This window comes from Ictalurus furcatus, chromosome 22, assembly GCF_023375685.1.
Source record: "Ictalurus furcatus strain D&B chromosome 22, Billie_1.0, whole genome shotgun sequence".
NCBI lineage: Eukaryota > Metazoa > Chordata > Actinopteri > Siluriformes > Ictaluridae > Ictalurus > Ictalurus furcatus.
The window spans coordinates 3277473-3290156 of record NC_071276.1 but is presented as its reverse complement, the minus strand read 5'-3'; the positions used below and the strand labels follow the sequence as shown (position 1 = coordinate 3290156).

At 42.8% G+C, this 12684-nt stretch overlaps 1 protein-coding gene across 1 annotated transcript in view; it reads left to right on the top strand.

Moving 5' to 3' along the window:
- The first annotated feature begins 202 nt into the window (after positions 1-202).
- Positions 203-12684, top strand: part of unc5db (unc-5 netrin receptor Db) — a 147138-nt gene continuing 134656 nt past the window's right edge. Inside the window, 1 exon segment of the mRNA XM_053610798.1 lies at positions 203-270. Coding sequence (XP_053466773.1) covers positions 203-270 — 68 coding nt within the window.

Here is a 12684-nt window from a genome sequence, read left to right as displayed (position 1 = left end):
GACAGAGGAAAATGCGAAGATTGGTTCGAGCCGCCAGGAAGGATTATAGTAACTCATATAATTGCTCATTACAGCCGAGGTGAGCAGAAAAGCATCTCAACGTGCACAAAACGCAGAAGCGTGGGGCGGATGGGCTACAACAGCAGAAGACCACATCGGGTTCAACACTCCTGTCAGCCAAGAACAGGAATCTGAGGCCACCATGGGCGCAGACTCACCCAAACTGGACAGTCACCTGGTCTTTGTCCAGTCCTCAGCTGTCAAGTTTGGGTGAGTCTCTGCCCATGGTAGCCTCTGCCCAATTTCTTGGAGAATCTGTAAAAATGTAGAACTCATAAGACTTTTGAAAAGCTTGTACCTACAAGTTTAGTACGTAGCCATTCAAAACCAAAAACCCTCGCGGTTTCTTGAGTTTGTCCCAGTGACGTAACCCTTAAAGATTCGAAGCAGGTGTTGTTCCAGATGTTCCAACCTCTTCAGCAAGTGTTAACGACTCAAAGACCCTCCGAGGAACCCTTTTCTAAGAGTGTAAGTGAGAGTGACGAACGAGTGTCAATGCAAGAGATAGTTTAGACCTTTGAGGAATGGATGGAGAGGCAGGGCTCGTTCCACTACATTTCCATTTCCGGCATTAAGCAGACACTCTCATCCAGGATGACTCACAGACGTGCATTGTGGTCTTCACCAAATACATCTCAACATACTAGTACGAATAGATCAGGGTCTAAGAGTACCATTAAACCAAAAGTATGTTAGTGAGAAGCAAAAGAACACACGTCAAAGGGTTTTTAACCAATTAAAGAAGTGCCCATTTAATTGCTTGGTGAGGATGTTTTGAAAACAATCAGTGACTCAGCTTTTTGGACAGACAGTTCACTTTACTGAGGAACCAGGACCGCCACTGAGGAACCAGGGCTCCCACTACAGAAAACTGGACCATTTCTGAGGAAACATGGCCATCTCTGAGATGCTAGGATTGCCGTCGATGAACCAGGGCCAAGAATGAGGAACCAGGATCACCACCGAGGAGGCTCATTGAAGCAGTGAGAGGGGTGGAGAAAGTGGATTGGTGTTTGTGCATGTAATTCTGGACCAGAATACAAGGACGAGAGTCTCAGGAAGCCAATGGAGTGGCCCGAGTAAGGAAATCAGATGAGTAAATTGGAGAAGGTAATGAACCATACAAGCAGCAGCTGTATGAATGTTCTGTATAAGAGGGTATAGCATATGAAGTAGAGAGTTAATATTCGAGTCTGGAATATACCGCGGATGTGATGGCAGTTCCATCACAGAAGTCATATTATTTCAGAAGATATATATATATAAAAAAAAAAAAAGAACCCTGATCGATCCGGTGGTTGATGCGTAGACTGTGCTGAGCGTGTGCAGATACGAAATAAGTCAAAATGAGCTGAAATGTTATATAATATATATGGCAGAAAATGGAGGTAAATTAGAAATAACCCTATATAGTACTTCAGCGGATACCCTGATGATTTGGCTAGTGTGTAGGTGTTCAATGTATGCTGCGTAGCAGGTCATTAAAGCATTCAAAGGACCAGACCTAATACATTAAATAAATAAATAAATAAATAAATAAATAAATAAATAAATAAATACTGTAACTGAGCTGATAAACAATGAATAAAAATGTCTTGAAGCCTGAACCTGCATGGCTTCTGTAGCGTATGCTCTGTGCTGTCATTGGTTTGTTACCTGATTGTGTGCACCTGTTTTGTGTTAGTATGTCAACGTGTTTCATAGTTCTGAGATTTCCTCATTTTAACCCTAAAACATTAAGCATTAAACGCTCATTTTTGCCGTTAATTCGGTCATGTGAGTTGCTCATTCAGACCTTTTGTGAGGAAGGAGTATTATATCACTGGACGTTTACGATCTTTACCTGAATACCCCTGGGATATAGAGCGTGCCGTGTAGTGTAAATGTCTAGTGACAGCAGCTGAATGTAATCAAAAGTAATCACGTACACAGAAACCTTAGGTAAAAAGTAGTAAACGTCTCATTGTTGCTTTTCTCCTTGAGCTTCACATGCACCGAAGCACAGCTAAACTCCAATGAAGATTTCTCCTTTCCGTTCCTAACGCAGCAGCTCAGCACCATAATTGGCCCTTTGTGCGAACGGAGTAACGGTGAAGCGCGCGCCGAAATGAGATTCAGATCTCGGACTAGAGAAAGAGAGAGAGAGAGGCAGAGCGGTGGGAAAGTGATGAGGAGTGATAGCGCAGCGGAGGACAAAAGTGCCAGTGATTACGTTTATTTCCACTGCAGCAGGAGAAAACCTGCTCGGAGCCCACGATCGCTGCTCTGTACATTTGTGCAGGGATTTGGCTCGGGTTTGTACAGTGGAGCGCACACGTACACAAAACTAATTCTAATTTGCTCTCTGTGGCCTACATTTACCACCCCTTCATTTTCAAAGGTGCATTTGGTGATGCGGTTGTGCTCTGTGATTTTTTCCTCCAAAAGTCTGGCCTCGCGTTTGGGCTGAATTTGTTCATGAAATGATTTTTATTTCATAAATATAGTTTACTTGGCTCGAGTCTGACTGGATTATTTTGCATGCCCGCACACCCACGTAAAGCTAATTTTAATTTCACAGGCGTTTTCGCGATCGTGTGGCCGCGTCTTTGGCTTCTAACTGAAGTTGTGCTGTAGTCGAAGTGGAACTGTTATGTCCCGATCTTATGTTATTTGAGCGGAACGTGTTATATTACTCTGATGGTCCATTTTGAAAGGAAATAGTGTGTCAGGCTGTGTGTTTCCACATGTTTAGGTTTGTGATGCACAAATTCATTAGCACGTCCGCTGGCAGTGTGCTGTCCACTCTCATGTTTTGGTTTGCCCAGAAGCCTTATCAAGTGGTAGCTGATGTAATGTACTGTAATAACATAGTGAGCTAGTTTCTAGTTAAACGTATTAATAGGGTGCCCTCCAGTAATATTGGCACCCTTGGTAAATATGAGCAAAGAAGGCTGTGAAAAAAATGGTCTTCATTCTTTAACCGTTTGATGTTCTGTTCAAAAGAAATTCACAAAATGCTTCTCATGGATATCAAACAATAATCTTTGTTAAATATAGGTGTGCAGCCTTTTAGTCAATACTTTGTGCTACCTCCCTTTGCCAAGATAACAGCTCGGAGTCTTCTATAACGCCTGATGAGGATGGAGAATACATGGAAAGGGATCTGAGATCATTCCTCCATACTGAATCTCTCCAGATCCTTCACTTTTCGAGGTCCACGCTGGTGGACTCTCCTCTTCAGTTCACCACACAGGTTTTCTATGGGGTTCAAGTCAGGGGACTGGACCGTGATTTTCTGGTCAGTAAACCATTTTTGTCTTGATGGTTTTGGCCACTCGAACCGTCCTCTTCACAGTGCGTTGAGACGATACAGACACACGTCCAATTCCAGGTCGATTCATAACATTTCCAGTCGACTGGAATTTCTTAATTATTGCCCTGATGGTGGAAATGGGCATTTTCAATGCTTGTGCCATTTTCTTATAGACACGTCCCATTTTGTGAAGCTCAACAACCTTTTGCCGCACATCACAGCTATATTCCTCGCTCTTACCCATTGTTATGAATAACTAAGGGAATTTGGCCTGTGTGTTACCTCATGTTTATAACCCTGTGAAACAGGACATCATGGTTGAACAATTTCATGTTCCTAGTCTCCCAGGTGTACCCAAAAAAATATATAAAATAGCACGTTCGCCTCACACCTCCAGGGTCGGGGGTTCGAGTCCCACCGTGGCCCTGTGTGTGCGGAGTTTGCATGTTCTCCCCGTGCTGCGGGGGTTTCCTCCCCCAGTCCAAAGACATGCATGGTAGGCTGACTGGCGTGTATAAAGTGTCCGTAGTGTGTGAATGGGTGTGTGAGTGTGTATGTGATCGTGCCCTGCGATGGATTGGCACCCTGGACAGTACCCCGCCTTGTGCCCGATGCTCCCTGGGATAGGCTCCAGGTTCCCCGTGACCCTGAAAAGCAGTAAGCGGTAGAAGATGGATGGATGGATGGATGGATGGATGGATGGATGGATGGAATTCATAGAGGTGCCAATAATTGTTGGCACACCTATATTTAACAAAGATTTTTTTTTTTTTTTTGGATAAACCTGTGTTGTGTTTGCAATTGTTTGATATCCACGAGAGCAGAGTATTTTTGTGAATTTTTTTGAACAAAAGATCAACAGGTTAAACAATAAAGACAATTTTTCGCAGCCTTCTTTGCTCATAATTAGCAAGGGTGCCAATATTAGTGGAGGGCGCTGTAGTTTCTAATACAGCTCGTCACATTTCCTTTTTGAACGTTACGGCTGTGAGCTGCGGCGTTCTCTCCGAAAACTGTTCTTCGACAGACATGAAATCTCCTTCTCTTTGCATCCAGGCTACTAATTTTTTGTCCACCGTTGTGCCTATAATTGGTTATATGTGATATATAACTGTAAACATGCTAATGTTGTATCTATAAATGGAGATGAACAAGTTCTGCCAATTCTATAAAATGGCTCAGTGTAAGTGACCTGGGATAAAAGCCTCTGTTAAAGTAAATATTTCTACATATCATTGAAAACCCTGCATAAAATACGGTATTTCCCTCCGCAGCGATGACTCAATCCCAGCTGAATAGTCTTCACAAAAACAACTCGATCTAGAAGTTTTGAAAGCACACTTTGGTGTTTTTTTTTGTTGTTGTTGTTTGTTTGTTTGTTTTGTTTTGTTTTGTTTTTTTAAATTTATTTTCCCCCCTTTTTAAAAAAAAAAAAAATCCTTCAGTCACGTTTCTGCACTTCACACTTAAAGCCGCAGCGCTCACCACTCAACCTCTCCGCCAATTTTTTTGCTTTTTGTTTCTCCAACGGTGCATTTGTGGTTGCTATGGCAGCGCCCGCGCTCCACTGGCAACCATTATGAGTAATGTGCAGATCAGTTCAGATGGTCGCAGCGTGCACACCGTCCCTCGTTCGCACCGTGATTAGCCCTTTACAAAGGGCACAACACAAAGCGTCCATCTCAAAAGCTGTACTAACAAGCGAGCCGCATCTCCCCCCCCCACCACACACACACACACACACACACACACACACACACGTCGCAATTAGCGCACGGTCATTTATGGTTAATGTTGCATTGCTATAAATGCCACAAGCCAGCAGGCTTGCTCTAGAAACGCCTGTGGTGACAGATGTTAATGGTCAGGGACTTTTAATCAGTGATTCACTGGACATTTTAGGCTATTTGGGGGACGTATAAAGCACTGCATTACAAGCTTGTTCTGAAAGGGAGTGACTCAGAACAAAAATATTACAAAACTAATGTCAAGTCCATTAAGATTTTAAAGCATGTCTGTCTCTCTCTCTCTCTCTCTCTCTCTCTCTCTCTCTGGATATGTTTTTGAGTCATAAAAGGATGCATTGCACTGCTATACTGCCACATAAAAAGAGAAAAAGGAAAAAAAAAAAGAGTGCCATGGTTATGGAGAGATCCGAACATACTATACAGTCACTCATTATTTCATTCGAATGCATTTCTGTGATTTAAAACACTACCGTGACACTCACAGGCTTGCTTCAGATTTTATTTTTGGCCACGAGTGAAAGCCAGTCTGGCTCATTCTCTACTCAATTTTTATAAGACTTAAAGAATCTCGACATGCTCCGTATGAATTTTAATGTGCCCCCCCCCCCCCCGCCAATGCAGATTAGTATTGCAGACAGATGGTGTCTTGGGTGGCAAACGTGACAAGCAGGCAAGATGGATCTCCCTCCGTTATCATCACGCCGTTCCCTGGCTCTGTGTCCCAGGGGAGCAGGGCCACCACGACATTTATTAATCATCAGTGGATAATTCCAAATAAAAGCCGGTTCTGCGGCGTGGAAATCTGCAGGGAAGAGCGAGAAAGAAAGCGAGAAGTCTCCACAGCCTGACATGAAGCATTACTGTGCCTAGTCATACTGTCCCATGACTCAGAGCTATTACTTGTACGCAAGGCAGATATCGCTGGCACAGCCCTTTTTTTTTCTCAGCCTAATAATTCTCTAAGAAAAGTAGGGAGAAAAAAAAAACCTGGAGATCGGCCTACATGTGAGCTTTGGATGAGAGGGAAGTGGAGAAGAGATGTTCCGTAATCACATTAATGACACGGTCGTGTGCGCTTCCCTCCAGAAATATGGCAGTCGCTTTTTGTGGGGTTTTTTTTTTTCTTTCTTCTGTCTCTCCAACACGCTACAGTGGGAAAAGTGCAAACTTAGTGGTAAGAGGAGGTGTGTTGGTGCTAAAGCTGATTTAGTCTCTCTTTTTTTTTCAATGGAAAGTAGCTTATGCAAGCTCAAAAAGTCAGACGTTGAACTAGACGTTGCCAGATGACATCATAGACTATTATATTTGCGTATTCATTGAATTGTTGTGGTCATTTGCATATAAAGACATGAAGACATGACAACTTGATTTTCTGAAGATGCTTAGAATAAAAGACAGAATGTGGGTGGGACAAATAATGTCAATAATCAGCAGTTGGTAACAATGGTGATCAGCAATTGGTCATTGGGAACAATGGTGATCAGTGATTGGACATTGGGAAAATTGGTGATTGGAAGTACTGGTGATCAGTGATTGGTCGTTTGGAACAATGGTGATCAGTCATTGGGAAAATTGGTGATTGGAAGCAGTGGTGATCAGCAATTGGTCATTGGGAAAAATGGTGATCAGTGATTGGTCATTATGGAACAAGGGTGATCAGTGATTGGTCGTTGGGAAAATTGGTGATTGGAAGCAATGGTGATTAGTGATTGGTCGTTGGGAACAATGGTGATCAGTGATTGGTCGTTGGGAAAATTGGTCATTGGAAGCAATGGTGATTAGTGATTGGTCGTTGGGAACAGTGGTGATCAGTGATTGGTCGTTGGGAACAATGGTGATCAGTGATTGGTCGTTGGTAACAATGGTGATCAGTGATTGGTCGTTGTGAAAATTGGTGATTGGAAGCAATGGTGATTAGTGATTGGTCGTTGGGAACAATGGTGATCAGTGATTGGTCGTTGGGAACATCAGCTCACACAAGCACAGCTCAGTCAGGCTTTACACTCTGGTGGTGAGTCGACCGAGCCTGCTGTCTCGACTCGTACACGTAGCAGCTGTGAAATGAGCTGGAGATCTGAATCGAGTGTAGGAATGTCGTTAACATCTGCTCATTAAGTCACCAGAGTTATCTCTGGGCTCTTTTTTTTTTTAAAATAGTCATCAAATCTCGCAAAAAAAATAAAAAAGTTTCTAAGTTGGCCTGGCAGAAGTAGAACATTTTAAGAAAGCAGTACACCACTCTGGAAGTCATTTTAGGAATTTGATCACATTCATTGCTGGGATAAAAGCAACAATGCAGCCTTTAGCTCAAGTGATTGGATCGAAATGGACAGACGCACAATCTGGGTTAGGCATGGTCCTTGATCGGCTCTGGGAATGTGATGATGATGATGATGTTACTGGAGTGTAATAGCTCAGTTCTGACACTCAGTCTGTTCGGGCTTCTCCAGTGAAGATGAGAGTACAGGCTATCATAAAACGAGAATGTCCTTCAACAAGTCTAAGCTTCTGGGAAATAGACAGATCTCTGTGTACGAGCAGTGTGTTGTCCCGACGGTATTAAAGGCACAATGCAAAGCAACTTACTCTGATGCTACATTTTTATCCATTAGTAGCTGTTTTAACACGTTGTGTTTTGGGCAAGGCCCAATTTTGCTAACACAATAGACAAATTGCAAAAGAAGAACAAAATGGCAAAACAGCCCCCCCCCGCCCCGCCCCCAGAGTTGAACTGTATTCATTATATTTCCCTGTCTCAAGTGTCTCCAGCTTCTATGCAAACCGCAAATTGCGTCTTTTTTTCTTTTTTTTCTTTCAGCACTACCCACCTCTCCCATTTTCTATTCTTGAACGGAGAAGAAAGTACGAGCAGGAGCTCTTTTATACCTACGCAAGGCACTAGCGACGACATCTCGAGTGCAGAAAACAAGCTCTGACAGATAGACTGACTCTCTAAATGATTTATGCAGTAAAGAAAGGATCTCCCGCACATTAGCTGTCACTGGCACTTTCCCCGAGCGTTCACCAGCTCGGTTTTTGTCTCGGGAAGAGCCGTACAGCTGTACTCATACTTTTAGGTTGCTTAAGAAAAAAATGGAAGAATTTAAGTGAATGAAGCCAAATTAAGCTCAATAAAGAGTGTTTTGATCTGTCTTTTCACTTGGAAGAAAGCACCATTTTCGCAGCATACCCTGGCTGTCACTTAGTGTCCAGCATGCCAGAGTGTAGAAATTGAGCTTGTGACATGACATCATGGATCTTCGGCTGGTTTGGGCTTAATTTTCCTGACGAGTTAATGGACGTTCATGAAGCAAATCGAAACACCAGTGTTTGTGTCGAGCGCAAATCGATATTTGACCAAAGTTAAATAACAAATAAGTAATACTCATTTAAATGTCTTGATGGATAGTAACACGTCTTACAGATTACTTCTTGTCAAATTAATTTAGATTTTTCAGCTCCCTTTCGACTGGGGTAGATGTCTCGTGACTCTCTGATAGCTGAAGTACTCTGATAGCCCGCAGTAACATTTCAAAACCGTGCTTTAAAAAAAAAAAAAAAAAACACCCAACAACATAGGATCCTATAATTGTACGTTTGTGTTTGTGAGAAAGAAGCAAAGAAAGAAAATGTTTGCTCTGGCCTATAATTTTTTTTTGCATAGTTGCATAGTCTATTCCAAAAAAAAAAAGAAAAAGGAAAAGAAAAGAGACATGGTCTAGTCCAAAAAAAAAAAATATTCTTCCCATGTCAAATGATTTAATTATCTGAGTCCACGCAAGTTAACCCTGACCCCCAAAAAGCAAGCAAACCCTCTCTAATGATTAAACCTTGACCCAAAAGAATTAACACTAGAACAGTACAATCCAACCTTCCAGCCAAACAGTTTCAACCCCGGTGAGATAATCAAACCCCCACGTAGATGAAAGAATCTTGTCCCAATCAAATGAACCCCAAAACAAACTCGTCAATCTCGGCCTAAACAAGTGCACCCTGGCCAAATGATCAACCCAAGCACTTGATCAAACTGAATGAACCCTGAAGAGTTGTTTCCCAAACAAAATATTCATCCAAACAACTGACCCCTGACTAAAATGAGCTGTGGTACATCAGTGGTTCCTGCCCTGGTCCTTGAGTGCACTCTTAAATAAAGGATTCCATCCAGGGCCTTAAAGTGTTCATTGATTTGTCCCTAAGGGGAAGCTCTCAAATGTAGAGCAGATGATTTCTCTTTCAGCTAGAAGCTAAGGACCTTTTAAGAAACTCTTCCCTGCGTATCTGGTTATGAAAGTATCAGGACCCCAGACATCCTGATACCGAGTAATAATTCTTGTCAAGTAATTATTTTAATACGGTTGTCTTGTCATAGCTCCTCTCAATATTTTATTTCATTATTATTTCATTATAGCCTCTGATGGAGTCGAACATCTACACTGTTCAGACACAACGTAGTCTCACTTCACTTGGGAGCACAAATATAGCAACCAAGGCTAACATTTCGTGGTGAAGGACTTGGCTGCCGATTACTTACAGACTCTGGAGGCCATTTTAGAGAGTATCTTAAAATGTCCTTATCTTGCGTGAACATTTTTTGGATCATGGACATTTTTGCCCGGGTACATGTATCCGGGTCAGATACACAGAAAGGAACTTGGAGCAATTATCTAATTTTGGTGTATGGCACTTGACTTGGAACTGTCCTGGATGTCAAGGTAGTGCAGCGGGTGGCATCACCGCCTCATAGCCGCAGGGTTCCCGGCTCACATCGAGTGCCTCCAGTTTTCTACAAGCTGGGAGATGGACTCGTGACTCCCGGGTGTGAATCCTTAGGTGTGTATGAGTGGTGCCCTGTGATGCACTGGTGTCCCATCCAGGATGTATTCCCATGTCCCCTAGAGTGTTCCTGGGATAGATTCTGGAACCCTGACCAGGATAAAGTGCTTACTGAATTTGAACGTAACTGTCTACTGCAGTAACTTGGACAAACGGAAGTTGTGGATTTAATTAAGTTTTTTTTTTTTTTTTTTTTGTGCCGTAGTTTGTGAAGGAGAACTGAAGTTGGCTGCTTTTCGTTTGTGGATGGACAGAGCCTACCCTGCTCTGCTCAGATAACACCATCATCCCGTTAGTCTTGCGACAGCTTTGCTAGACTGAGCGCTGCCATTTTTAGCCCTGCGACTTTCACCAATTACATTTCAAAGTGGGTGGATTAGTGCAACTTTTAATTACTAACAAGGACAAAGTGCGTTTCTTGGTTATTTTGAACGATTTCTGAAGCACACGGCAGGGTTGATAAAGTCCGGCGCTTCCTATGGCATAGTGCGATTAAAGCGTAGAGCTGATAAAAAGGGAGGCAAATTAACCCTTGGGGCTCAATTAGCATTTTTTCAGATTAGGATAATTTTTTTTTTCCACTTGGGTGTCACTTCTGTGCTTTCTCCTATCCTTTTTTACATCAAAGAAGCATTTAGCTAGGAGACATCCCTTCTCTTTTAATTTGGCGCCAGCTGTGAAGATCCAAGTGATCACCATCGGGGAAGATAAGAACGGAGAGTGTCTCAAGGAATTCATGGTGAAACCACGTGGTATATGTATGTAGAGAAACAACAATCTTACTTTATAAGACAAACATAGCCATGGTCCTTTGAGGTACTTCAAGAAAGGCCAGCTGAGAAGAGCCTTATCTGCTATGTGCATGTGTTGACAATGGTGTCAGATTTTTCTCTTGGACCATCCAGTTTCCAGTGATCCTCTGACACCACTGCCTTTTTCAAGCTTGTTAAACCATAAGAAGACAAACCTGGAAAAAAAAAAAAACCACATTCTGTCTCTCAAGACCAAAGTAAGCCTTGTTTAAAATCCACCCAAAAGGTACAGAGAACCGTTTTGTCTAGCTTTTATGTTGCCCCGCTTCACAAAGAGGATTTAGGTTTAGATCTTTAATCACAAAACGTCAGATTTCACACAAAAAAAAAAGAACCAGACCGCAGCGAAGATGTGTCCGCCAGAGCCGTCGGAAAGAAGATAGCATAACAGACTGCTCAGTCACTGCTTTGGCATACCTGTTGAAAACAGCATGTTTTTTAATCAGAGATTGGATGAATAGTAAGCGTTAGGCCTGTCAAATCTACTTTATCTTCCAATCCATCTACAGCTATACAGTGGAATGAAATATCGGCCTCCAAAATCACGGTGCCACACAAGAATACAAGGGCTCTGTACACACAAGTCCAAATAAAGTGTGAAACAAGGCTTGTGTCAGGAATCGGGGAAATGCTAACGCAATGAAACACCATAATAAGCCCTTTCTCAGCTAACAGAGAACAATCTAATGAGGTTAGTGCGTAAAAGTGTAGAGTAATGGGTTGTGTTACAATGTCATTACAGCATTTCACGCACAACATTTGCGGTTTTGCACCGTGCAAGTTTTCCTCCAGTACGTCCTAAGAATCGGTGTTGGTGTCTCTCGAATACAAAATACAAACTCCGAGGGTTTGGTAGATTCGGCGAGTTGTGAGCTTCACATTGGTTTCCTCTGGATTCATACATGCTGGCGCGTGGACTGGTGACTCTAAACGTGTGAATGAGCGTGTGAGTGGTGCCCTGCGATGCACTGGTGTCCCGTCCAGGGTGTATTCCTGAATTCTTCCCGGATATGAACAAAAGGTCGGCCGTATTAGAATGCGTAACGCCGCCATTTGCTCCGAAAATTCCAGATTGCGCTAGCATTTTCCGAACCTGCATCCACAATAGCGATGTATGGAATTGCAGAATCGATCCATGGTTCCGAAAGAATTTGTTGTCAAAGCAAACCTGTGATTACAAACCCTGCCTTCAAACAAATTGCAGACTCACGTATTCACGCCAAGTGTGAAAACACCCAACTTGTGACTCTGCTAAGACGCCCGACTTGTGTACCACTGCGAAGCTGGGGCAGCTTCGAATACAGTACGGTACAGTACGATTGAGAAACATAAACCATAATATGCAAATGGACAGAACCTATTCCCTCATTAGCTCAAACTCGCTAATTGTAGTCTCCATGGGTACTGCGAGCAGTTAGCACACACATCTCATTTACATGTTGTCTCTAACCCTAGCTTTTGCCTAATTATTCTTTGCATGACCACAACATGCCCACTAACTGTGCGTAATTTATCCGATTGCACAAGCAAACGAACAAATCAATAAAATTAGCTCGGAGCCTTGGCTCGGCAGAATCCTTGTTAATGGGAATTCTGTCGTTTTTTTTCACCCCCTCGTGCTGCTGTGTGAGACACTGAGCCCTTAGTAACAGTGTCATCATGCTAATTAACAGCAGCAGCAGCTCGACCTCCTGCAACGACGGGTTCACTCCTACGACGGGTTTATGAAGGCTTACTTTGAGTAAGCATGGTGATTTTCTATTCGTGTGTAGAGGTCTGCTCTTGACGTTGGCATTGGAAGAACTGCAAGTCCAACCAGTTCCAGGTATACGGGATTATCAGGCTAATCGATAGCAACACGTCCCAACACTTTTATCCACACGTCATGGTCCAGCCAAGCTTCCGATTCCGCAATGTGTTCATAAAGACACTTCTT